This window comes from Siniperca chuatsi, linkage group LG19, assembly GCF_020085105.1.
Source record: "Siniperca chuatsi isolate FFG_IHB_CAS linkage group LG19, ASM2008510v1, whole genome shotgun sequence".
NCBI lineage: Eukaryota > Metazoa > Chordata > Actinopteri > Centrarchiformes > Sinipercidae > Siniperca > Siniperca chuatsi.
Genome location: NC_058060.1, coordinates 19,228,972 through 19,256,413, shown reverse-complemented (window position 1 = coordinate 19,256,413; position 27,442 = coordinate 19,228,972). Strand labels below are relative to the sequence as shown.

General features: G+C 40.1%; 2 protein-coding genes across 7 annotated transcripts in view; both read left to right on the top strand.

Annotated features, from left to right (window-relative positions):
- Positions 1-9,599, top strand: part of LOC122866362 (dnaJ homolog subfamily C member 13) — a 33,132-nt gene extending 23,533 nt beyond the window's left edge. For 4 of the 6 annotated variants that reach the window (XM_044175941.1, XM_044175937.1, XM_044175939.1 and 1 more), the window contains 22 exons: positions 86-201; positions 409-487; positions 574-709; positions 853-1,037; positions 1,164-1,238; positions 1,361-1,480; positions 1,760-2,155; positions 2,241-2,354; positions 2,675-2,791; positions 3,065-3,242; positions 3,353-3,444; positions 3,531-3,630; positions 3,755-3,829; positions 3,923-4,035; positions 4,148-4,317; positions 4,445-4,487; positions 4,570-4,743; positions 4,854-5,033; positions 5,448-5,588; positions 5,683-5,826; positions 5,975-6,074; positions 8,418-9,599. In XM_044175941.1, the coding sequence (XP_044031876.1) occupies positions 86-201; positions 409-487; positions 574-709; positions 853-1,037; positions 1,164-1,238; positions 1,361-1,480; positions 1,760-2,155; positions 2,241-2,354; positions 2,675-2,791; positions 3,065-3,242; positions 3,353-3,444; positions 3,531-3,630; positions 3,755-3,829; positions 3,923-4,035; positions 4,148-4,317; positions 4,445-4,487; positions 4,570-4,743; positions 4,854-5,033; positions 5,448-5,588; positions 5,683-5,826; positions 5,975-6,074; positions 8,418-8,515 (2,946 nt within the window). In that variant the 3' untranslated portion in view covers positions 8,516-9,599. Of the gene's footprint in view, positions 1-85; positions 202-408; positions 488-573; positions 710-852; positions 1,038-1,163; positions 1,239-1,360; positions 1,481-1,759; positions 2,156-2,240; positions 2,355-2,674; positions 2,792-3,064; positions 3,243-3,352; positions 3,445-3,530; positions 3,631-3,754; positions 3,830-3,922; positions 4,036-4,147; positions 4,318-4,444; positions 4,488-4,569; positions 4,744-4,818; positions 5,034-5,447; positions 5,589-5,682; positions 5,827-5,974; positions 6,075-6,603; positions 6,709-8,417 lie in introns of those variants that run through there. The other 2 variants (XM_044175940.1, XR_006375680.1) reach the window with 2 other exon arrangements.
- A 1,601-nt stretch (positions 9,600-11,200) lies between these two features.
- On the top strand, positions 11,201-25,908 carry topbp1 (DNA topoisomerase II binding protein 1). Its single transcript, XM_044175936.1, has 28 exons — positions 11,201-11,663; positions 11,876-11,966; positions 12,064-12,198; positions 12,313-12,456; positions 13,085-13,266; positions 13,458-13,651; positions 13,956-14,132; positions 14,296-14,462; positions 14,596-14,759; positions 14,997-15,241; positions 15,361-15,695; positions 16,307-16,479; positions 17,007-17,218; positions 17,562-17,878; positions 18,050-18,235; positions 18,323-18,438; positions 19,286-19,409; positions 20,155-20,313; positions 20,536-20,632; positions 20,709-20,910; positions 21,068-21,297; positions 22,236-22,378; positions 22,557-22,653; positions 23,575-23,738; positions 24,313-24,441; positions 24,521-24,610; positions 25,184-25,345; positions 25,674-25,908. The coding sequence occupies exons 2-28, from the start codon at positions 11,883-11,885 to the stop codon at positions 25,800-25,802; spliced, it is 4,557 nt and encodes a 1,518-aa protein (XP_044031871.1). The 5' UTR covers positions 11,201-11,663; positions 11,876-11,882; the 3' UTR covers positions 25,803-25,908.
- Positions 25,909-27,442: the final 1,534 nt, after the last annotated feature.

The window sequence follows — 27,442 nt, the reverse complement described above, 5'->3', positions numbered from 1 at the left end:
CTTGTGCTTACTTATCAATGTCCTGCTGGTATTTTCTAAGAAAGGCTTCTTTTAACATTGTGATCCACCACCGTTATCTCTACAGGTGAAGCTGCTAAAAGACACTCTTGAAGCCTGGAAGAGGGAAGTGGAGAAAAAGCCTCCTTCTATGTCTGTAGATGACGCCTACGAAGTCCTCAACCTCCCCAAAGGACAGGGGCAGTGAGTGGCCTTTGATTTGTTATCTTTTGTTACTGTTCGTCTTGTATCCTGAATCATCCTTATCGATTAATAGCAAAAAACATGGAGTATGAAGGTGAGGATGGAGAAGTAGGTGGGATGTGTTAGATAACTTGTTTCAGTGTTCAATGTTGGATAATGTGGAATTGCATAGTAAGACTCAAGAAATGTTGACATTTTTGTCTTCAGGCATGAGGAGAGTAAAATCAGGAAAGCTTACTTCAGACTGGCGCAGAAGTACCATCCTGACAAGAACCCGGAGGGAAGGGTACGTATTACGATCATTACTGACATGATATGTATGTAAGGGCTTAAATAGCTTTATCCAAAGTCATTTCAACTTGTATCTTTCAGGACATGTTTGAGAAAGTCAACAAAGCCTACGAGTTCCTTTGTACAAAGTCTGCACGAATCCTGGACGGCCCCGATCCAGAAAACATCATCCTCATCCTCAAAACTCAGAGCATCCTGTTCAACCGACACAAACAAGGTATGTAGATGGATCAACTTTCATTCTTTTATTTTTGCTGTTGTTCTTTCTACCTATACATTTAGAAAGACACACATTCAGGCACATTTTTCTGAATGATTACAGTAAAAAATGACTCTGACCACTTGATTGTCTATAAACAGAACTGGAACCTTACAAATACGCTGGTTACCCCATGCTCATCAAAACAATCACAATGGAAACAGAGGATGATCAGCTCTTCTCCAAGACCTCCCCTCTCCTCCCTGCTGCTGTTGAACTTGCCTTCCACACCGTCAACTGCTCGGCTCTTAACGCAGAGGAGCTGCGCCGCGACAACGGCATTGAGGTAAACATTTACAAATCCTGACATATCAACCAGTCATTATAAGTGTCCATCTGCATGTGGACCTATGCACTGTGGTGTTTATCGGAACTGTGATTGAAAAAATGATAAATTGTTGTATTTAATCAGGTGTTGTTGGAGGCTCTTTCTCGGTGTGTTGCTGTGTTAACTGCATCCAGCAAGCCTGATGACATGGCTGTACAGGTAAAATGATCACAAAACACTGAGCCTTTATTCACCTGTAGTCACCTTTCTCTTTAGAGATTAGTACTGTACTGCTTATAGTGATTTCTTTAACACATTTTCAACACTTAAATGTGCCACAGGTGTGCGGGCACATCTGTAAGTGCTACAGTGTAGCAGCCCAGTTTGAGGAATGCAGGGAAAAGATAATCGAACTGCCCAATATCATCAGGGACCTCTGTCACATCTTGTTCTATGGAAAGGTGAGAGTCTTGCACCTAGTATGTTTACTTTATTCCGAGTTTGCTGTCTGTTTGCTGTCTGTTTGCTGTAAAAGCTCCATTGAGGCCACCACTATTATTTTTGGCAGTCATCTTGCTTGTTTGTCTCATCATCTGCTAATTGTTTACCAATATTAAAATACTACATGTAGCACCTTTTGATGTTAGCTTTATAATTGTTCTGCAACCAGACAGCTTCCTATTTATCAAGATGTATTTCTCTCAACCTTGACTCACATTCTCTCCCTTGCCTCCTCTCAGGGTCTCCCAAAAACTGCCACCCTGGCTGTACAGTGTGTGAGCTCTTTCGCAGTGGATTTCTTCCTACAGACCCATCTGTACCACGCTGGTGTGCTCTGGCACCTGCTGGTCCACCTCTTCAACTACGACTACACTCTGGAGGAGAGCGGTGTGCAGGCTAGCCAGGACACAAACCAGCAGGAGGTTGCAAACAGTCTGGCCAAGCTCAGCCTGGTAGCTCTCAGCCGTTTGGGAGGCTACACCCAGACACCGCACACCCCAGATGGGAACAATCCTGTTTCAGAGACCAACGGTATCGAGGGCACACCTCCGGAGAACCCCACCATCCGCAAGAGCTTAGCAGCCATGCTGACACCGTACATCTCAAGGAAGCTGGGAACAGGATCTCCTGCTGAGGTACGTTGTACAGGTGGATGCAAAGCGTTTACATACATAAACCCCAACACCAGACTGAGCTTCACATGCCCTGTTGTGCATTTAGGTCTTGAAGCTGTTGAATAGTAATTCAGAGAACCCATACTTGATCTGGAACAATGGAACACGAGCCGAGCTGCTGGAGTTCCTGGAGGGTCAGCAGGAGGGAAACATCAAGAGGGTAGGAATTACATATATACCTTTTTCTTTTCCAAACTTTATTTATTGAATGTCCACACAGATGATACATAACAAGTGTCAAGTCAAGCTTCAATTCAGATATTAAATGGATATAAAACAGAACATTGATACAGGTTAATTCCATGTTTGGGATTGATCTAAATAGCTATTGATGCTTATATTATGGAAATTGTTTCTGGAATTGTTTATATATGGTAATGTCATATATTGATATTGGCATACAGATATAATTGATTAGATACATCACAGTAATCTAAAAAAAAAATGTTTTCATGCATCCTCTCTATGGTCACTTTTTAGGGAGAAAATGATAAAAGCTTTGGTGCAGAGTTTGTGTTCAATGATCACAGCAAAGAGCTGATAGTTGGGGAGATCTTTGTCCGGGTCTACAATGAGCAACCAACATTTCCTCTTGAGGTGAGTAGAACAGCAAGATGGTATTACAGCCACACTCAAGCTGCTTATATTATTGTTTGCCCTTTCGCATCAGTCTTCTGTCTACCAAAGGGTTTTTATATGGAATAAAGCATAAATAGCCATATTATAGCTGTAAATATTGACAGTAGCATTGACTAAAAAGTAGTAGTAGTATTTTTTCACATTTAATAGTCTATTTGGTTTATTTCCCCCATAAAATAGACTTTAAACCTTTTGTAATGCTATAATGTCTTTTACCATCTCTGGTTTTAGTACCCGAAAGCATTTGCAGCCAGTCTTCTGGACTACGTAGGCTCCCAGGCCCAGTACCTCCACACTCTGCTGGCCATGAGTCAGAGTAACAAGGTGGAGTCCCAGCAGCATGCTGAGAGGCTCCGCTTCGCTGAGATGGCTTTAGAGGCTCTCCGCAATGTCATCAAGAACAACCCTGGTGAGATAGGACACTTCCTCCAGCTCTGCTAACCTGTTGTTGAGGTGTTTTATTTAGACGTCCTAATTTCAGAGCTTCTTTTCTAAGCAATTTTCTTTGTATAATTTCAGGTTCGGAGTCAGAGTGCATCGGCCATTTCAAACTGCTCTTCTCTTTGTTGCGGGTTCATGGAGCTGGCAGAGTACAGCAGCTGGTTTTGGAGGTAGAGGTTCTTGGTCCTGATATCTAATTACTGTGATTCCCAATATGTCCGTCTCTGTATATTAGTGACATTGGTTTCCTCTGTAGGTTGTGAATACAGTGACATCAAACCAAGAATGCGTTAGCAACATTGCTGAGTCGCTGGTGTTGCCCAACCTTCTGTTGCTGCTGCACTCGCTCCCCTCCAGTAAGCAGAAAACTCTAAAACAGAAAACAAGTCACTTGTTTACCATTTGTGCTCTTTGCTACATTTTCTGTACTTAATGCAGTGTTGTATCTTTGGACTAAAACGTTTTTTTTTCATCATTTAGGCAGGCAAATTGTGCTGGAAACTTTGTATGCACTGACTTCTAACACAAAGATAGTCAAAGAGGCTATGGCCAAAGGTCAGTGTAATTCTGTTTGTTTTTTTAAGAATGCTCTACATTTATGTGGATTCTGAGTGCACGGATGCTCATGTTAATCTCTTTGTTCCCCAGGTGCTCTGATCTACTTGCTAGACCTCTTCTGTAACTGCACACATCCCCAGGTTCGCACACAGACTGCAGAGCTCTTCTCCAAAATGACCTCAGACAAGCTGGTCGGGCCAAAGGTCAGTCTAGGCAGATTAAAAGCAAAATAATTCCTGTCCTTGTTGCGTTATTGTGCATCATTATATATCCTCATCCCCTCAGTCATTTTCTTAATCATTTGCTCTCTGCCAGGTGCGTTTAACACTGATGCGTTTCCTCCCTGGTGTGTTCATGGACGCCATGCGAGACAACGCTGAGGCAGCAGTGCACATATTCGAGGGAACGCACGAGAACCCTGAACTCATCTGGAATGACAGCTCAAGGGAGAAAGTGTCCACCACTGTCCGGGAGATGATGCTCGAGTATGACATGACCCCAATTTGATACCCTATTTAAGCAATAGCTGGTTTAGTAGTCAAGAGAGTGGCAAGTGTCGCTGTCTAATATGATGCTTAATATCACATTCTTTACTTTCTTAAATTTTTCCAGGCATTTTAAGCAGCAGAAGGATAATCCTGATGTGAACTGGAAAGTAAGTGCAATAATATATTACTTACTAAAAAACAGTAATATATTATTTAATGTGACAATAAATTCTTGCTTTGTGTGCTCAGTTGCCAGAGGACTTCACAGTGGCTTGTGGAGCAGGACAGAGCGAGCTAGAAGTTGGTGGAGTCTTCTTGCGTATCTTTATTGCTCAGCCAGGCTGGGTACTACGCAAGCCTCGAGAGTTCCTGGTGTCCCTCCTGGAGACCCTGACTGAGCTGCTGGAGAAAAACAACCCCAACGTGAGCTGCCTTACTGAGAAACAGAAACACAGAACATTTTATATTTTCACTTATTATGTTGTCTTACACTAGCAGTTTCACCTGTTCCTGACATCGCTGATGTCCTGCAGGGTGAGGCCCTGGAGACAGTTACCACGGCAGCAGTATGTCTGTTCAGCACACAGAGCCAGCTGGCCGACCAGGTTCCTCCTCTGGGTCACCTGCCTCGCGTCCTGGCAGCACTCAACCACAAGAACAATGCCGTGCCCAAGAGCTCCATCCGCCTCATCCATGTGCTATCAGACAATGAGGTGAGGAGCCAACTATATATATATGACTTTTTTAGCTTTCAGGACTCACTACACCTTGTTTAACCCTGATGACATCATCAAGGAGACTAGAGATTTGTGACAGAACCAAGGGTGTGAAGTTATGGGAATTGGAGAACTCAGTGTTTTTGGAGCTTGACTCGGGAGTATGGCTATCTCTGCCTCTGCTGCGTTGATTTTGACCATTTAAAAAACAAAAATTATATTTCTAGAAGTGCAATATTAAATCACTTGGCTCTGATTTTAAAAGATTACCACCTGAAAACCACACCCCAGACTTAACATCTTCAGAATATTCTCAACACTCTTTTCAACGAATAATTTATACTCAGTCTGCCCCCTTTCTGCACCATGATACACTAACATTATTACCTAAAACTGTCTTGTTTTATATAGCTGTGTGTACGATCCATGGCTTCGCTGGAGACTATCGGCCCCCTCATGACTGGGATGAAATGTCGGGCAGACATGGCTGGACTGGCTTGTGAAGCTCTCAACCGCATGTTCCAAAAGGAACAGACTGAACTAGTGGCCCAGGTAAACTGTCACCATTGTTGTTGGTTATGTACGTCATGTTTGATGACCATGTAAAATGAATAATAATAATGTATTTTGTTAATGAACTGAACAGGCTCTAAGAGTGGAGCTGGTTCCATACCTCCTGAAGCTACTGGAAGGAATCGGACTTGAGACATTAGAAAACCCTTCAGCTACCAAGGCCCAGATAGTAAAGGCTCTCAAGTCCATGACTCGCAGTCTGCAGTTCGGAGAACAGGTATGATAGGAATACATGACCAGCAGGATTATCAATTTAAACCATTTGATCATTAGTACCATTGTTTATTTGTTAATTAAATAATTGTTCAAAATGACATCATACTGGTTATTTGTCTTTTTTGAAACTCTTTGCCAATCACTTGCAGGTGAATGAGATTCTAGCAAGGTCTTCAGTATGGAGTGCTTTCAAAGACCAGAAACATGATCTTTTCATCTCAGAATCTCAGACCGCAGGCTATCTGACAGGTAAGTGTTTCTATAAACTTAACCTGCTATTGAACACTTAGCATCACAAAACCTGACATTTTCTTAAATGGTAATTCTGGTATTTTTAAACCTGGGCCCTTTTTTTACATATTATATGTGGTCTAAATGACTAATAGTTACAAAAAGTTTTGGAATTGGTCCAGCACTGCCTCCAAAAATGGTTGCAAAATCCGACTAAATCGTTGCAGTCTGGAGCCCTGCTAATAGTCATTTAGACCGCAAAATACATATAAATAGGTCCCAGGTTTAAAAACACTGGAATTACCCTTTAACAAGCAAAGCTGTTGATTTGTTTTTGTAAGGTTTTTTTTTGAGTGTTTAAAAGGTAAGTCTTGAGTGCCTTTCTCTGAGCTGTTGTTGAATCTTAATGCTTTGCTTTATCCTAAAAAACACCTTGTGGCTGACTCCTCACTTGTGCTTAAACCCAGAGACCCTTTCTCTCTCCACGTCCTATAACTTCCTGGTTCTGCCCTTCCCTTCCTCTTTGTCCTCCACATTTCCTCCTCAGGGGTATCCACTCCTTCTCTCCTGGCCGCCAGCAGCCCACTGCGAGGTGGGCTCTAAACTCCTAAGCTGGGCCCTCACAGCCCTCCTCTCTCTTGCTCTGATGCAGGTAGACTTTGACCTAGCTCCTACTACCATTCCTTACCTCTTTACCTCCATCTTTAACCCACACTTACTTTTCCATTCCCACCACTCCATTTTCGCAGTGCTTAAAATAATGTCATACCATCTTCATCTCCATCTACCAGCTCTTTATCGTACTCCAGTTTCAGGAATGAGCAAAAATGCCCTTGAAAGTTTAAAATTAAAAGTTGGCGGGCAAAAATGCCTTTCACATTCACACATGAATGTAATTACTGTCCCACGTGACGTGATTTGGGAAAGGCCAGGGGATTTCCAGTCTGCTGTGGGCTAGACAACAATAAAGCCTGAAGAAATTACAAATGTTGGCAGTATGTAGCCTGCAATGGAAGAAAAAAAAGTGCCTTTTACAAGACCTCTAAACAAAAAGTCAATGAACAGAGGCAAATGTATTTTAGAGTTTGCCCTATAGTTGACCTTCCACTTCACAAAAACAATTGGGTTTTCGTTAGTTACTCATTAAAGAGTTGAGCTAAAATTATATCATTCTTGTGTTAATGTGGTATAGTGTATTCTTATTTAAAATACCAAAAATAACATAAAATGTCCAAATTGAGTCTATTTTTCAGCGTCTTACAAAGCAAGTGTGTTATTTAGTAGAACAATGACATAGCCAGACCAAAAAATTTGATCAACTAATCAAGAACATGGAAAATAGTTAATTTCTTACACAGGTTAGTAATGACATAATTTACATGAACTGCAATATTCCAATGATTGACTCATTGACTTAAATATTAATAATTACTGAGTTATCTAGATAATACTGTATGTCTTAAAGGTGTTTAAGTTAAAATATGTTTGTATATACCATTCATATTCCTGTTCATATTCTACTTATCAGAGCCTGATTAATGACTAAGATGGCCCCTCCACATTACATCACATCAAACTTTCTTCAGTATTCAACCTCAAACTATTTTGTTTATGTTACAACCAGAGTGTATCCCTCACGTAAATGCAAAACTCTCCTTTATGAATATACTGTACATGAGATCAAGTCCAGATGGTTGAGCATATGTATGTATATAAAGCAGTTGGATTGCCAAATGTTTCCTCAAATGTTAAGCTAACTTTGATAGACTCATAGGTTTGGTTATAAACACCTAAAATTACTTCTAATAATGAAACTAAAATTGTATTACTCCACGTCTTACTGTACTTAAATACTTTGACTTATTTAAGCGAAGGGAATCAGAAAGGTTTGTTTACATGAGTGTCATTTTATGACTTGTTATTTCTGTTTTCCAAAAATAACCAAACAATGTAAATTCGATAAGAAAAAATGAACATAAACACACACATACACACTTGACTTCCATGCCAAATTTCAGCCTCCTAGGGCGAAAACTGTGGCCACCAAAGGGTGGGGAAATGGGCCGACCGCTGCTGGTCGCAGCTAAAAATATATAAATGCTGCACTTGAGCAGATATTTATTTGTCCGATTACACATCCTGCATGACATTCTTTCATATACAGCAACCTTTCCGCTCATCCTTGAACATTTGTTAAAAGTATCTAATAATTGGGCCAAAATCAGAAGTGATCACTCCTCCATACATACAGTAGTCAGTGTCTTTTAGTTTAGCACATCATTGTAGCTCACCACTAGCGAACCAGCTATCCCGCCTAATCGCACCTGTACTGAATATTTTCTATCTTCCTGACACCTGTAGGTCCAGGAGTAGCAGGTTACCTTACAGCAGGAACTGGCACCACAGTAATGCCCAACGTCCCACCCCCTGTGGACAACGACATTGGAGACCAAGGCTGACGGACACACACACACAGTCACGCTCAGGCACCCAGACTGCCCTGCAGCTTCACGGCAGCAGCTCAGAGAGGGACTGTTCAGCTCCCAGACGAGGGGATTGAGAGAGAGAAAGACGGAGGAGAGCGGGCCATCATTGACCGTCACCCAAATCACTGCAACACCTCCTCCAGTATCACTCTCCTCTCCCCTTTAAAAATGGCACTCAAGTCTTCATAAACACTTTGAAATTGTTTTAACAGATGACCATGTTTTGTTTTGTTTCGTTTCTGTGCTTTCCTCTAATGACACACAGAAGAGTTTACTTTTTGTATGAATATATTTTTTACTCTAGATTTTTTTTTTTGTTTTTTCATGAGAAAGACATTGGAAGACTGAGGCTTATTATAGGTTAACTGTCTCTTCTCTATTATCTTATTCCTCTTTGTCATATCCTGATTGGCTACACATACCCTACATTCTGAACACAGGGCAGTTGGCCTCATTTGTGGCACATTTGTGCACAGGACGTATCCACCTCTTACATAAACGTGTCATTTACTAGTCTGTTTAATGGATTCTCATATGGAAAAGGAAAAAAAACTAAAATAGAAAATTAAAAAATATATGTGTATGATGTCTCTGCCCTGTTTCTCCACAAGAAAATGTGACTTGAAGCCTCGTACTGATGCTGACCTCTTGTCTGGTTTGGTCAGGTCTAGTTCGATCCAGTCTTTCAAAGTTGACACACGTATGCTCGCCACATGTCCAGCCTCTTATTCCTCTGATCTTAATTCATAGTTCATTCTGCTCTCTCTCTAAAGGCTACCTATTCTGCCTCACATTTTATAAAGTAATTCTCCTTCCCCAGAATGCAAAAAGCACTAGAATATTTATAAGTGATTAATAACCACCGGAAATGAGCTTCTGCTAAGACATGACGAATGACGTTGACTCTGATTATGAATCTATGTGAAAGACTAGTGCAATTTGTGAAATGTTCAATGTAATATTGCGTATATAAACTTTCTATATTGAATGTACATTAAAAAAATAAATCAGTCGCACTTGTACATAAAATTTTAAGAATAAAAGGGAACCCACGGTGTTGTTGTTTTAGATTTTCATTTGTTTGTCAAGGTAACGTATCTCAACAGAATGAGCTGTGTTTATTGTCTGTTTGAAAAACAGGAATCAAAAAGTATTTTGTCTTTGCCAAAGAAGAAAATGAAGTCATGCATTTTCTCAGAGTGTGAAATAATCAAATTATTGGTTTGAATTTACCATGCCAAGCCAAGTTATCACATCATCACCATCTGATTTTTTTATTTGTAAGTTAAAGGACTTCCAACTTGACAGGGCCAAAGGTAACATTGAGGTAACTGCAATCATGTATTTGGTATTTGTTTTGTGGGAATTTGTAGATTTTAGCACTTTGAACACTTGGTGGGCATTAAATAGGATGATTCTAGTACTCTTGGACTTAGTATATTTAAAATTGTACCACTTAAAAGCCAAGAAAATGATTAAATAAATCCATATATTAAGTTTTTCCCCACCAGAATTTCATTCCTGACAGTGTGGCCAAGACATTGAGACATAAATTTCACCTTCATGTTGGGGGAAAAAACATAAAAGACAGTGTAAGTGAATAGTTAACTCAATAGATAATAATTATACCGTTTTATAGACTTAATGTTGTATAGGTTTCTGGTCAAAGATGTCCCCATGGCCTCACTGTCCTGTATAAGGCCCTGCACCTTGATATAAAATTTGCTCACAGAATATAATGTTCCATACTTGCAGTCTATTTTAGACAAAATTTTGTTTTTAAGGGGTTTACTTATAAACTTGAATAGAAATGATAGATTGCATGTAGGAGTTGCAAGATTTCTTTTAGAGGATAAACAATTGTAAGAATCTTTAGAAACTCATCCACTGCAAGACAGGGTCTCTTAAAACTTAATTTGAACTTGGACAGCCAGTTATATGAATATATTTTGTATTTTTCTGTGGCATCTGTTCTCTGCTGTTGCTGAGAGATTAATTTCTTCTCTGGAGGAAGATTGGCTGACAGTACATATTTATTGGATAGAGCAATATGTTTAAAATTGTTTTACCAATTAGCTTTTACCAGGTTTATGTTAAAAAACAGGATGGTCCTGAAAACCACATCATCCTCTAAATTCCCACACTTGCAAACTTATTCTTAAATTAAAAAGCTCTCTTATTGTGTGAATTAATTTAATAAGCATAAGTCTGGATGGATATGGATTTCCAGCTGGATCTTGAATTTACATAATTTACATTTGTAAATTTGTTTTTGTGCTTGTTTTTCTTGTATTATTATAATTTTTTTTATTATATGGGCTATATAGTTATCATGAATTAGGAATTTGGTCTTGCCTGGGATAATTCATTTCACATTTAGACTAAAGCTACTGATTAAGAAAATTTAAAAAAAAAAAAAAACTGCCTGGACATGGCTTTATTTAGGCTCACGTGATAAGATACACCCAACGTGGGATCAGAAATGTAGGATTTGATGCAGTATAGTGAAGCTTTAGCTTTTACTAAATTGTTTTGATTTTTTTTTGGCTTTTATTATTCTGCTTATATTTTTTAACTAATGTATACTTGTATTACTTTAGTTCTAGTGTATTTTTTATATATTACTCAACACGTTGAATATTTCGTTGATACGGATCTTTTTCAACACTAGAGTCCGACTCCACACGGTCGAATTAGTAGGTAACACCGGAAGTTACGCCGGCGTTGGCGCCAATAACAACAACAAAGCTGATATTTTAATTTCGTTAAACTATTGTTATTTAATTATTATAAAATGTATATTCATTACTGCGGAGACTAGTGACCGTTTCTTTATCATAATATGAATACTGATAATATGAATCCTTTTAACGTGATATATGCTTGTTTGAATGTTAGCTAACCGGTTACACGGTTCCTTTCAAGTAACTTAACGTTTTAGTTAGCGCAGGCCCTGTCTAAAACTGACAGTAGCGCCAGATAAACTGTTATATTTCGAGGAGTTTGTTATTGACAAGCCATACTAACGTTAGGCTAGTTTCCCATGATTAGTTAGAGTTCACTGTCAGAGTATAGACCCTGACTCTTTATTTGTCTGACAGTCTGAGTCCATCAAGTGGAGGTAAGTAGCCATCAGTTTAGCTAACATTAACGTGAAGGACTAATTTAAAATTAATAGTAGGTTAATATACACATAAGACGTTGTACCAGTCTATAACCAGCTTAGTATTTGCTTGCTAAAATGTCAACTGCAGCGTTTAGTCATAGTCGTAGCATATTCTTTGTGAATGATAATTGTCGACTCAGTCTTCACTGGTCCTTATTCACTTATAGGTTGATCATGCCCAGAGACAGGGAAGGCTTCATTGTGAAGTTTGTGGAAGGTAAAGGACAAAAAACAGAGTATGCTGTCAAGGCTTATGAGGTAAGCTCCATTATCTGGGTCAAACCTATTATTGATGAGTCAATTTTTTTGCCACCTCTTCTTTGTTGATGGTAATGTTTGTGTCATGTTTGCACAGGCCATTTTGGAGCTGCAGTCTGAAAAGTACTTGAAAACCATCGATGAAGATGCTGTTTTACAGATGGACCAGAACGACAAATCTCTGTTTGTCTTCAGCAGCTTCACCACCCCAGCCTTTCTGCACTGCACAAAGGTATAACTCAATATTTAATACATCAAAACCTGGATCTTGAATTTTACAATTGGTGAAATGCTATCATGGAGAGTAATTCTTCTCTTTATCACTCTTTCATTATTTGTCATGTAGCTCGGCTGCCGAGTGGTTAGTCCACTGGTGGTGTTGTACTGCCTCCAGCAGCAGCATTGTGTCCCCAAAGCAGAGAAGCCCGTCTATAACATGGCCATGGCTGACATCACTATTTCCTGCACCAGCCTGGATAAAGCAACACGGGTTAGTTCACTGCGTCTGATACTTTGCAGATTGTTGCTCTTTTTAACTCAGCTTTCTAATAAATGCCAAATACATCAGCGAGGATATGAATGACTGAGACATAAAACATGAATTGGCACAATTAAAATAAACAAAAAGTTAAGTATAAAATCAGAATGATGTTATGCCGATACAAATCAAGGAGGAGAAATCTCTTTACTCCTTTTTAAAGGTGCTCTCTCAGGCAGGGTGGGGATGTGGGGATATATAAGGTGTCTCTCTCAGCCGCCTGTTGTAGGTGATAAGAACATGTATTGACTAAAATGAATACATAGTTTTAGGGAACACAGAATAGAGCTAGTAGAAAATAAACCACACATTATGACATGTTAATAAATGCAGCCTTAATCATTGTTATGAAATAGCACAGCACATCAAAGGCATTCTTTTCAGTGTGTGCACAAAATTATCAGTGTGTGTCCTTAATGGTGAAAGTCTGAAAAGCACCAGTTTATTCAGATAGAACTCGTCCTAATGGTACATAGATGTACATCCCAAAATACATAGGGGGTTAAGAGGTCGGAAATATAAGTCAGTACAGTGTCTTCTAAAGTGTTCTATATATGTGTGTCCGTCTGAATGTCTACAGACAGAAGTGATGGATCTGGTGCAACTCATGGGAGGTCGGGTCTATCTTGACCTAAATATATCTGTCACACACCTGATAGCAGGAGAGGTGGGCAGCAAGAAATACCTGGTAGCTGCCAGCCTGGGTAAACCCATCCTGCTGCCCACATGGGTCAAAGCCTGCTGGGAGAAATCTCAGGACAGGTATGTACTCTCATTTAAAACTGACATTTTGGCTCTAACATCTACTGAAAGATATATACTGGTGATGTTTTCTTGTTCCAAATGAACTCTTTCATGCACAGTTTTACAATAATACTAATGGTTATGACAAAAACAAGGCACTTTAAAAATAGATGATAATTATTTTGAACACCTCGTTCTGCCTCCTTCAGTCTTTTCAGGTATACAGATCTACCTATTGAGGACTATCTGTGCCCTGTGCTGCGTGGCTGTACTGTTTGTGTGACAGGCCTTTCCAGCACAGAGCGTAAAGAGGTGCAGCGGCTCTGTGAGCAGCATGGAGCCACCTACACGGGTCAGCTCAAAATGAATGAGTGTACCCACCTCATCGTTGGTGAACCAACAGGCAAGTCACCAGCAGTTTCAGCACATTGGCCAATTTCCACCAATTAAAAACGTCTAAGACTCAGTTAGTGATAGGACATTAGATATCTTGTCATTTATGTATTACAGCTTTTGCTGAAGTTGAAAATAATTGAAAATACAAATAGTTCAACAGATAATTATTTTATAAAACATCTTGACAAATTTAACTAATCATCACACTATTTTTAAAAAAAAAAAGTCAGAATAACCATTCTAGCTGTATTCTTGAACATGGTACCATCATTGGTGGCAGTTTGATTCTGAATACTTGTATTTGTTTGCAGGTCAGAAGTACGAGTGTGCACGGAAGTGGAATGTGTATTGCGTTTCTCTGCACTGGCTGTTTGACAGCATAGAGAAAGGCTTTTGTCAAGATGAGAGCAGGTACATTGTGGAGAGTAACGCATCAAAGACCACTCGACCGCACACTTCAACACCTACTGGCACCAGCAAGAAGGAGGGTGAGCCACAGACTGATAGTGCACTTGTTTGTTGTTTACTGTATTTAAAAATGTTACTTTTTCATCTTTATGGTGTTATAGGGGTCAAGCACAACATTTAGTACCTCTTGTAAAGAGTGTTAGTCTGTAATATATTATGAAGAATCATGTTTTTTAACTCCAGAGGGCCCATCTCTTTTGGGCTTGAGCCACATCTCCGTCAATGCCAGCTTGACAGTAAATGACACAGCCCTCACCAACAGCACTATCAGCCGCCTGGAAGCTCCAGACTCTATAGATAGTCTGGATCTCACTGCCTGCCCAGCTGATGATATACTGGATGGCTGTAAAGTAAGTAGAAGAATATTCCGTTTCATATAGAGTGGAGATTTCCTTTTCCTCAATTTTGTTGTGGTAATCTCTTGATTAAAATTGTGGAGGACAAATTTGAGGTTTTATTTCACAAGTGTTAAATGTCATGCAGCTGTATCTGTGTGGCCTGCCTGGGAAGAAACTGGAGAAGCTACGGCGTCTCGTGAATGCTACAGGAGGTCTGCGCTTCAACCAGCCTAGTGAGGAACTCACACATGTGGTCATGGGAGAGCTGGACCAGGACCTCAAGAACTTTGTGTCCAAAGCAACACATAGGTCTGAACTGCAAATATTATTACTTTACATAGTATTTATTGCATCCTCAATTACAGTACAGTTTTAAGATCTTGTCTGTTTTGACCTTTTCAACCCGCAAAACTATAAAAAGTACTGAAGTCTGTGAGTCAGACAAATGTAACCATGACGTTACAGGTTCAAATCAGGCTGGAATTTAGCAAGGTTACAGTTTGTTACATCTTTGAGATGATGTTAAGCCTGTATGTTACTTTCCAGACCCCATGTATTAACAGTGCAGTGGCTGCTGGACAGTTTCAACAAAGGCAGTCTACTCCCAGAAGCAGGTTACCTCCACCCTGACTGTTTGCCCCCTGCTCCGGCTGCTTTATCGGTGCCTGCCCATCGTACTACCACCTCCCGGCCCTCAGCTGGTCCCCCTGTGGCCAGTCCTTGTACTCCCAGGCATAAGAGAGCAGAGGAAGATCTGCTCTCACAATACATGGATGATGATCCCACAGTAGGTAAGTATCTGTTGATGAAGAATTCACAATGAGCTTAGTGTAATTGGATACCATTAAGTGATTTTACAAGATATAGTTTTATAAATTGCAGCTAATTTCATTTTCCTTTTATCGTCCAGTTGAAATGCCCCCACCAGCAGAGGACAACAGCAGGAGGTCCATCAGTATAGCTGCACAGCCTCAGCCTGAACCCTGGGCACCAAACCAGACCAGAAGACTAGAGCCAGACTCAACCCTGCAGGAAGCCAGCGAAGCAGGCCTGTTTTTCGGGAAATGCTTCCTTCTTGTGGGCTTCGGTTCTGAGGCCGAGGCCCAGCTCTCTCTACTGGTGACAGAAAATGGAGGCAGGGTGCTGATGGGCCGTACACGTGTTGTGGCAGACTATGCAGTGGTCCCACTGTTGGGCTGTTCAGTGGAGGCCACAGTGGATGAGGTGGTCACTGATACCTGGCTGGTAAGATCATAGTCATATTGTTTTCATTTTATCTGTGTAGGGAGGAGGATGTGGCATTCTTGTTGATTTCAGTGCCATCTGTTGATTTGTCAAATGTTTGAACAAAGAGGCAAATATTTATTTTTTGTTAATCATCCTTTGATACAGAATTTCTTAGTGTTGCTTGTCTCACTTTTCAACATTTGAGCTGAAAACAGTTAGTCATTTAATGGATTGACAGAAGATTAACAACACATTTTGATAATTAATTAATTGTTTAGGGCAATTATCGAGCAAAAATACAAAACATTATCTGGTTCCAGATTCTGTATTGGTTCCGGATTTGCTGCTTTTCTCTGTTTTATATGCTGTTAAATTGTTAAATCTTTGAGTTTTGGTCTATCGGTCAGACAAAACAAGGCATTTGAAGACATCACCTTGGGCTCTTTTTTTTTCATAATGTTCTTTATGTTTTAAAGACTAAACAATTGATTAATCACAAAATAATTGTCAGATCAACTGATAATGAAAATAATTGTTAGTTGCAGCCCTACACAATTTAATTTAATTTATTTGAAATATTATAATAATATTCTTCTAACAGTTATATTATGTTTTTCTTTAATTTTCAGGCCATGTGCGTGGAGAAGGAGTGTGTTCTGCAGCTGTCCTCCAACCCTTTGTTCACCCCTGTTCCCGTGATGGACGGTCGTTTTCCTCTTAAAGATTGCGTTCTCTCTGTCAGCCAGTTCACCGGAGCAGAGAGGGAGTCTTTGGTGGAGCTGGCCAAGCACCTTGGAGCCAAGTATGGTTTCATTGCAGTCTGACCACACATGCTGTTTTACTTTTAGGCTACATGAAGAACTGCAGAAGTGTTTAGTACCTTTTCTAAATTGGATGTCGATGTGTAATTTGGTCCAAGAATCTAAAATGCAAATTTATTGATATAGCACAATTCATAGACTTAAGGTAATTTCAAAGTCCTTTAGTCCATGTATTTAAAAAGAGTGAATGTAGTCCAGATGAACTCCTTGGTAGTTTCATTAACTGCTGCAGTTTGAAGATACATTTTATTTGGATACTTATATAACATTTTTATGGGTTTGCTATTATTTTCATTTTTTAAAGAATGAAAAGAGGAATTTCTATTGTACATTTTTCTAGCTGTCAGAGGTCCTGGGCTGTCTAGTGTTACCATTGCTAATTATATGTAGAGGAAGTCCTGTGCTGCACATTGTTCTCTCTCCTGCATACTTTTACCCTCATGTTCCTGCCTGCCCATTGTGAACTACCTGTCTTAAATCTTCATCTTTTCTTCTCTCCCCCCTGCAGTGTCCAGGATTACTTTGTGCGTCTGGCCAACCAGAAGAAAGGCATGCTGGCCAGCACTCATCTGGTGTTGCAGAGCCCCGAAGGCACAAAGTACCAGGCAGCAAAGAAATGGGGGCTTCCAGCCGTCACCATGCACTGGATACTACAGTCTGCTCGGACTGGCCAGAGGGAAGAGGAGGGGCGTTTTCTAGTTGACCTGCCACCCTCACCAGGTTAGAAAAGTGTCTTGATTAAAGCCTATATGTGGATGTAAATGCATGTTTTATTTGCATTGGCTGGGTGTAAATCATGATGGACACAATAGTTATAGTAAACTACCAAATACCAGTGTATTTTTTGTTTTTATATTTTCTTACATGCATTAACTTATCTGAGAGACTATTTGAAAATTTAAATAAATGTAAATTCTGCCAGGTGTTCCTGAATTAACTAATATATAATTTGGTTATATAGGTTGTTGGGTGTGACACTGCAGTTCTAATTTGTGTCTGATTTTAGGCCAAGTTTTCATTGTTTCCTGTGCTATGACAATGACTGTATTTTCCTCTTCTACAGAGAGGGACGATGAGAGTTTTGTCGGTGGTTCCCAGAAGCCAGCCATGCCTCCACCAGCATGTTCGTCTCCAGAGATCCCTTTGCTGGGTCTCCAGAGCGGTAAGGCCGTTACCCCGCTGGATTTAGGTCGCTTCCAGAGCAAAGTGTTCCGCTCCGTGTTGGATGAGATGAAGCCCAAAGAGGACGTCAGCACCCCTAAACAAAACCAGGAAGGCGGCAGAAGGAACCCCCTTCAGAAGGAACCCACACTGCAGCTGGACACTCCCTCTCGTTTCCTCAGCAGAGATCAGCTTTTCAGGCCTTCCTTCAATGTCAAGGTTGGGACTCACTGAATAGCAACCGAATCTAGTGCTAGAATCACGATTTGTTCTCTCTGTAGGCTTGTAGCAATAAATTGTGCACTGATATTTGATAGATAATCCTGTAAATACATGCACTGTTCCTTTTATTTTATTTTATTTTATTTTATTTTATTTTATTTTTTTAAGGATGCACTAGGAGCATTGGAGACTCCAGTGGGAAGATCCAAACCAGGAGAGAGGGTGGACACTCCACTGACTGATGTCATCAACAGGAACCTGAAGGTGGCTATGGCCAATAGCACCCGAAATAGCGTCACAGATATGCAAGCCATCTCTGCTAGCCCCCAACTTACCAAGACGACTGAGAAGGAGGTAAACTAAAATACATAAAAATATAGTATGCCTGTTTGCATACTTGACATTGGTTTAAACAAAAGTATGATCAATTTTGTTTGTAAGGTCCCAGAAAAAGAAGCCAGTCCTCTGAATGGTGTTGTGGTCTGTGTGGGAAAGAAGCTGAGCAAAATGCAGAGTGAACTCAATGCCATCGCTGCCTCGCTTGGAGCTGACTTCAGGTATTCAGTACATTTGTGCTAACTTCAATTAAAGGATAGGTTAACATTCTTTCAAGTCTTTGTTAAAACACTCCTGACGTGCCCATATGTACAGTATAAAGGGTTACTGGTCACTGTAATCATTCTTTTTGCTCATACTAGCCGCAAAGAGACCCCCTCTTATTAAAGCAATTTCAAGGTAAAAATTCTGTGGAAAAATACTCTATCCTCTTTCCCTAATTCAAAGAAGTCATTTCATAATGTCCTTCAGCTGAACTTTCCAATGTATTTTTGCACTGAAGAAGGACAGGATTTTGTCCCCCATCACTTACATTGAAATTTCTTTAAAAGTTCAGTGTGGAATATTTAGGGGCCTCTATTTGCTGAATATGGCGAGTGTTTTCATTAGTGTACAATCACCTGAAAATAAGAATCGTGTATTTTCATTACCTTAGAATAAACCCTTTATATCTACAGAGAGAGTGGGTCCCCTTCCACGGAGGCCGCCATGTTGAACCGCCATGTTTCTACGGTAGCCCAGAACGGACAAACCAATACATAAGGCCTTTCACGTTTTTTTGCGAGTTTTGTGGTCACCGTAGTTTCTCCTACATGCTTGGAACAGGAGGGTGAGGCAAGCGGTATTCAAATGGTTGCAAACTGCATTTTCACAGCTAGATGCCACTAAATCCTACACACTGCTCCCTTAAGAAGGGATCTCTTTGTGGCCAGTATGGACAGAAGGAATGATTAACCCTTTTAATGTATATTTGGGCACGTTAAAAAAATGCAAACCTATCCTTTACTTTTTATTTCAGTAAATATGGATGCAAATAGTACAAACATCTCTTTATTAATTTGTTTTTAGGTGGGCTTGTGACGATACAGTGACACACTACATCTACCAGGGCCGTGTGGGGGACAACACCCGGGAATACAGAGGAGTGAAGGAGCGAGGGCTGCATGTGGTCTCCCAATACTGGCTGCAGGCTGTACGTTTCCCAGTAGAAAATTGCAAAAGCACAAGTCCAAACCATTGCGCACAAATTGAAAAATACTAAGTAGATTCTTGACTCTAGCGTAAACTCTTGTGAATGATGCACCTCTATCTGCATTATTTTGCAGATTTCCATAAATTTGGTAAAAATATCAATATTAACACCAGCATTGATGTGTTTCATCACAAAACTGTCATATAATTTAGTTTACAGCTCAAAAAACACGTTTAAGTGTGCAGTACCTATTTAATCTTCAATTCATTTGATCTGCTTTCCATCAAACTGACGACATAGACCCATCCATAACCCACAAAGGAAAGGATTAAGGCAAACGTTTAACCACCATGCCGCTCTCACAAAGAATTAGGCAAATTATTTTGTTGACATTGGTTATACAAGCTTGTAAAGAAATTATGTCTTTCATATATACATAAAGTGATATTAAAATATACTTAATTTGGGATCTCATTTTGGTTGTGGGTGCCGCTTTGTGCCTTTATAGTTCAGTATTCACTTAGCACATTTCACTTTGGGAATATAATAATCATGCCATCAACAAAAGCAGAATATTTAATAAAAAACTGCTTTGATATGCTAATGATTCAGACAGATGGGAGTTTCAGCTATGTTTTCCCTTGTAATCGTTTCATTCAATTAATTCTTGTGACAGCACACACAGTACATATCTGCACACAAAAGTTTATTAAAGCTAACAAGCTACTCATGTTGTCTTGTACAGTGTGCTGAGGAGCAGAGGCATGTCCCTGAGTCTCTGTATCCTTTCACCTACAACCCCAAGATGAGCCTAAACCTCAGCCAGGTGCCCAGCAGCTCTCAGAGGTCTTCACCTTCAACACGAACCCAACTCAAAGACATCCCTGAGACAAAGGACGACAAGGTGGGTCTAAATATGCAATTTCGCCTCTGTGGTCGGATATATTGTGTCTGTAAGTTCAAGATTCAGTGAGACATTGGATACTGCTCTACATTTGCGTAAAATAAAATTTCTCAAGGGAATCAATCAATATTTTATGTTATTAGTAACCTCATTAATGCAGGGGAGTCTCATTTAACTGTCTGTTTCCCCATTTAATCATCTGTTTAATTATCTGTCCCCCAGTGTGAACACAATGCCACAGAAGAAGCTACAAACTTACGTCGTGTAAGCGATGGAAGCGTAGATCAAGAAGAGATGCATGATGCTGCAGATATAAGTGGTAGGTGTCTTTTTCCAACTTTCATTTAATTCCACAAAGCTTCTGCACATACTTCATGATTATCTCTTGTGTCTAGATATTTCAGAGACTCTAGAAATGAGAGAGAACCTGCAAAGACAGCTCCAGGAGATCATGTCAGCCACCAAGCTGACGACAGGGAGGCGTGCCTCAGTCAGACTCAGCAGGATGGGATCAGGAGGGGCCGACTCGGGCCCCCACACACCTGATGGGAGCCGGGTGGGACGCAGTGGAAGCAGACGTACTCTGGAAGCTCTGAGGTAAGGAAGCCATGTAGTGAGAAGATAGTTTATGTTCAAACTGTAATCGTTAATGTAAAGCGTCTCAAAGCAAACTGCTAACATTTCTAGGACTGTTGTGTGGAGTTTGCACATTTCTTCATTAAATTAAATTCACCTCATTCTGTCCTGACTTCAGGGTCTCCAGAGAAGCAGCTCTGGACCTAAACACAGAGCCATCTCAGAGTGAACAGATAGTTTGGGATGACCCTACAGCCAGGGAGGAGAGGGCCAAGCTGGCTGATAATTTTCAGTGGCCTGGTAGTCCCTCACAACACTCTGAGCCCCTCGCAGGTCCACCTCCTCCCACTGCAGAAAACGGCCCTCAGTTCAGGGACTCCATGACAGACTCTGAGTTGGTGGAGATGGGTAAGAGATCAGGAGCCGGTTGCACCAACTCTTTATAAATTCAAACATAGCCTAGTTATAACTTAAGTGTTCACTAAGTGGAGATTAACACATCACAAGTGGCACCACATACCTACTAACTGCCAGGTGTAATTGTTACCTAGCTAACTGAACCAACTGACAGAAGTAACGTTAGCTTGCTAACATGTGGTCGTTTAGATTGAAGAGTAAAAGAAGTTATATGGAATGTGGTTGACATGACACTTGATCAAATGGTGTTTAGTAGTGATGTATACTTGGAAGATTTAAAATTACAATTCACAAAAACCCTCAAATTACAAAACATTACACCAATAATGTTAGATTAAATGGCCAAGTAACGTTGGTTAGGTTAGTGTAATCAGATATTTCCCACTCATTTTAAGCTACCTGAATACTTCTAATTCTGAAACACATGTATTTCTCCATGTATGCAAATGTAAATAAAACAAAGTCATGCCTACCTACATGTAGAAACGTTTGGCAGTTAAGCTTAATATATTGTTTTGCTTCCTAAAACTGTTCATTTTAGAAGTTATATTACATCTTGTAATACAACAGTGACTTGTTCATAGTTGAATGCTTTTGATTGGACATGCTACTATTGTTTCTTAGCAATTGATTTACATGTTACTAAAATCTTTAATAACTAAAACATTCTATAGTATAATGGTGCAACCTGATTTAGTAAATCACTAGTTTGAAATTTGTTACTAGTTACAAAGTACCTAGGATATTACACATAAACTTAGAGATGTCCTGTAGAGAACCCTAACCCTTAAGTTAGGTTTGTTTGTTTACTTGCATCTTAAGAGAGTAATTTCACCATAAGCATAGAAAGACATGGCTTCTGACGTACTGTAAGTTCAGTTTTAACTAATGAATTTGACTTTCATTGTAATCACTATATCCTCTCCCAGCTGCTTGTGACGTCATCGACCAGCATATGGGCCAGAAAGTCACACCGCCTCCAACAAAGGTGCGAGAAAATGAGATCCTCACTCCTAAAGCCCCGAGCATCGCCTTTCCTCTCGCCAATCCCCCAGTAGCACCGGAGCCACAGGTGAAGATTCATATTGACATTAACAACATGTCTACAAACATCTGCATACACATACAAATGCTGTTACATAATATATATATAACATATAGTTTTTAGTGTACAGTACACCAGCTGTAATATGCACCCTATACTGTCTCTTTCAAACAAGCTACTGGTGCTAAAAGGTTCTTTCTCTCAGGAGGAGCGTGAGGAAGAAAAGCAGCCACCAAGATTTCAGCTGTCCTCCCTCAGCCCTCAGGAACGCATTGATTACAGTCACCTCATAGAGGAGCTTGGTGAGTCTTCCACCTAATTAGGGCTCTAACAGTGTTTCATCATGCTGCAGTAAAAAATGGTAATACCATCACAGGCCTGAAGTCAGAGGAGCTAATCCCTGAAGACTGAAAAGGAGGTTCTGCCTCCAGGGTCCGGGAATATTTCCTCCTGTAGATGGCTTCCTCTGACAAATGTTGTGAGCTCAATATTCTCAAATAAACCACTGCACGTCATAAGTTGAACCATTAGTTGAAACTTATATGGTATATTGAACCAAAGTGCAGCATTTACAAAGAGAAACATGAAGAATAAAGGGACACGGATTACATAAGAGTCCATGAAATCAAATTCTTTCTAGAAAATTGTGTTTAATTCTGCCACTAAAGGTGAAAGTGTCTCACTCACAGCAGCTTATAATCAGCAGGTAGGGATGAATGTCTTGCTTAAAGGTCCAGTGTGTAACATTTAGGAGGAGCTATTGGCAGAAATGGCATATAATATTCATATCTATGTTTTCATTAGTGTATAATCTCCAGAATCGTTGTGTTTTCATTACCTTAGAATAAGCCGTTTTTATCTACATAGGGAACATGTTGCACCGCCATGTTTCTACAGTAGCCCAGAACGGAAAAACCAATCACTGGCTTTTTGCAAGTTTCGCGGCCATCGTAGTTTGTCCTACACACTTGGAACTTGGATTATCCGAGCGATATTCAAATGGTTGCAAACTGCAATTTCAACGCTAGATGCCACTAAATCCTACACACTGGACCTTTAAGGGCACTTTGATATGGACATACAGCTGTTCAGGGAGTCTTACATACATTTATAAAACTATCTTATTATTATCAGGACTGTAACTATAACTCCAGTTTAGGTACAGCATATCTCATCTATAGTTCTTTATTTTCCTTTTTGTCTTTTTCTGTTTTGTATTGTAGGTGGTGTAGTCCTGGACAAGCAGTCTTTTGACCCCAGCTGCTCCCACATCATTGTAGGGACGCCTCTGCGCAATGAGAAGTACTTGGCAGCGATGGCAGCCGGCAAATGGATCCTGCACCGCTCGTACCTGGAGGCCTGCCGCTCTGTGGGTCACTTCATCCAGGTCAGGATCTGAATTTCTCCTCACTGTTTTAGTATGTTATGTAATATTAAAGCCGGTTTGATGTGTAGCATGTCAGTTAATGTCCTGTTACTGACCACTTTGATGTCCAGCGTTTTCATTAGCTATGTGTATTTAAAAGTATTGTTTTTGACAGATTTTGTTCCTGTATTTTTATTTTGAAATTGGTATCAGGTTTATGGTTCGGCAAAAAAATGGTCTGAAAGGTGAAAGTTTTTTGTTTTGTTTTTTTAAACCTGCTAATAATCTACTAAAAAAAATTATCCATTGTCTAAAATAGGAAAAAAGTAACTCTACAAACTAACCACCTTGGCTGTTTAACCTGTTTAAAAACTGTATCTCCAAAACATCTGCTTTTCCAGAAACTAGGACACGCAGTCTTGCTATTAGCTACACAACAAGGTTTTTTGAGTTTACGTAAAGGTTTTTAAAGGTTTCCAAAGTTTCACAGAAGTTTGCTCATCTTCATCCAACTATCACAAAATGGTCAGTTCCAAGTGTTATTTTTTATTGCTGAACAAGATTTTACATTTCTGAACATCTGTTTGTGTTCCAGGAGGATGAATATGAGTGGGGCAGTAGCTCCATTCTGGATGCGTTGCCCTCCATCACCTCTCAGCAGAGGAGACTGGCGTTAGCTGCCATGCGCTGGAGAAAAACCCTGCAGGGACGCTCTGAGCAAGGGGTACTTACAGGCATTTGTATTGTATTATCTGCTACTTGAGTGGTAAAATATAATAAGTATTCTTTTTCTGTTTTTTAAGGGAGCCTTTAGTGGATGGACAGTCATGCTGAACATCGACCAGAACAGAGAATCAGGCTTCAGACGGTTACTGCAGTCTGGCAGGGCAAAGGTAGCTGCTTGTTTTTTTGTTGTGTTAAATCCATCATCATTTGTCCTTTACTGAATTTATTGCAGTTTTCCAATCAAACAAACAGCAAATTGTTTATCAAAGAGAAAGATTTCCCAGGAACACACAGTTTTCCCCAGGAAAGGGTTCAGCCAAGGTGGTAAGCCACCCAGATCTTGACACATCTTGCCTTCCGATCAGTTTAGTTAGTAGATGATGCCTAAGCAACAGTTTCAATCATTAAATATATAGCATCTGCTGTGTGAAATAGTGCCCCTGCTCTGTTTTGCTTTATCTCATTAAAGTGTATTAGTGGAGGTGGTCTTTGTTTCAGAAGAGGTGGCTCACCTCCGCTATAAAACTGTGTGATACCCTAAAACAACAAATATTAAGACTGTGAGAATTTTCAGTTTTGAAAATAGAGAGCAGTCATGCAAGAGCAAATTAGTTAAGCAGATGCTGGAACACACATCATATAACAGCAAGGTAGGGAAGTGGGCAGAACCAACTAGTTTGCTCGTTCCCCTACCTCACCAATAAAACCTTGGACCCCCCCCCCCCAACTATATTTTCCAGGTCCTGCCGAGTCCCTCCCCGTCCTTGTACAAAGAGGCCACTCACCTGTTTGCAGACTTCAGTCGGCTGAAGCCCGGAGACTTCAGAGTCGATGTGTCGGAGGCTACCTCCCACGGAGTCACATGCTTGAAGCCAGAGTACATCGCAGACTACCTCATGCAGGTTAGTGGAGCTCTTGATGTGGATCTTAGATAATTTTGTTGTAATGTTTATGTAAATGTAACAGGATGTTGCTTCAGGTGCTCCATACCTGCATGCTGGAAGTGTATAGAAATGGATCCCACCAAAGGTTTTATTCTTATATTCTGACTATTGTAAAGCAGTTAAAAATATGCCAACAGAATCTCACTTTTATAGACCATTTAACTTGTCTCTAGCTTTTTAAATGACATTATTTTGCAAGAAGTAAAACCACTTAATTAGTTTTAAGTCAGAATAAAGTTAGACTCAGTAGATTCAATGTTAAAGGTGTGCTTTTTCTTTCCTCCAGGAGCCAACCCCACCTGTCGAGATATACTACCTGACTGAAGCTCCCTCTGAAGAGGCTCCAGGCACTCCGTCACGTAAGCGTAAAGCAGCCACAGACAACTCAAGGCTGAAAAAAACACGTCTGAACTGAAATGTCACTACTAAATATTGTCATGAAATCCTCATGCCTGTGAAAATTACTGTAAATAAGATTTTTTTTATTTCATGTACTAAAAATAAAATAAATGTAGCACTTGTTTTGTCACTCTGGCATTTTAATGCTGCCTGCACTGAGGCTGTAACTGTGATGGATGACTTGATGGTCTGCAGAAAATGTTTAGTCACGGTTTGTAATTGGGTACAATGATATGCTCTAGCCTGTAGGGGGCAGTATGACGTCACTGTATGACTCAGGCCTGTGGTGGGGATGAGTTTCTAATGTGCTGTTTTATTTCTTTACAAACTATGATTACCAGGTATATTTAATAACTTTATTCAATGTCTGGGGTGGTTTCAAATTTACATTATATTCAAACCAAAACTCCTCTTACTGAGGCTGTTTCCAACAGCTCTTTCCTTGTTAAAAGTGAATACAATTTATCACTTTTTAATTATTTTTTTCTAAATAAAACCTGCCTATACATCTCTTAGGACAATGTTGACTGTTAGACAGCAGCTCTTGTGTCTCTACTCTTGTTCACTTAGTAACAAGAAGTTTCATGAGGCATCCAGCGGCTGAAATGACTGATGAAAGCAATCGAAACGCTCTCAAACCTAAATCACACCCATGAGATTACTTGTATCGGCTGTTGAACTCCACATGCCGTAAACACCAGATTTTGTTTACCCGATGTTGATTTAGGCCTTTGGTAGAGCGATGTGCTGTTTCATACCAGGGTGCCAGCTGAGATTAGATGCCCCTGTTCCCTCCAATATGGACAGATAAGTGGTTTAACCTCATAATAGATGGACCAGCTGACAGCTTCCCCCCAGATTCAGGGTTGAGCTGCTGTTTGAGAAGTGTGGGATTAGAGGAGAAAGAGCTGTACTGACAGAGGAACATGACACAGGCTGCCGGGTCCGGGAACCTCTAGGGGCCTCCAACAAAGAAAGGAGTAGTTTAAGGTCACTTGTAGAGGTTTGCACAAAAAGAACATGCAAAGTTTCACTCCTTACCACCAACAGTACTATAAATTATTCAGTGTTAGCAGTGGTTCCTGACCTTTTTGACTTATGGTCCATTAAAATTAAGTAATGCTTGCTCGGGACACCTGGTCACACGTTGCACATGGCAAGAAGTTGTGAGCTGTTCCACCAGTTTTCAGATTATTACATTTAAGACCTGAAGAGGGAAAACTATCCAACATTTCACAAGAAAAATCTGAAAAAATGTTTTGTCACTTTTCCTACCCTGTTAATCTTCTTGTGACCTCTTCAGCCCCTTCAGTGGGTCCCTGCCCCCAGGCTGAGAACCACTGAGCTGTTGCACTTTATACTAAACCGATCAAAAGTCTCATCAGATGGTCTAATGTGTGTCTATTTTAGTATGTCTCAAATTAAAAGGTTTAGAAAACCCTTAATTTAATCACCAGATTTAAAAAATAAAAAAATAAAAAATTGATTAAACCTATATGGGTAAAGAAGCCCACAACCTGCAGGACATATTATCTACAATAGCATTTATTATTATCTTTAATTAATGCTCATGAAATGAAATAATTGCAAGTGTAGCCATCCTATTTGTTTCTCCTACTCTTTAACCATCCCAAAATATGACTCAGAGCAGAGGTG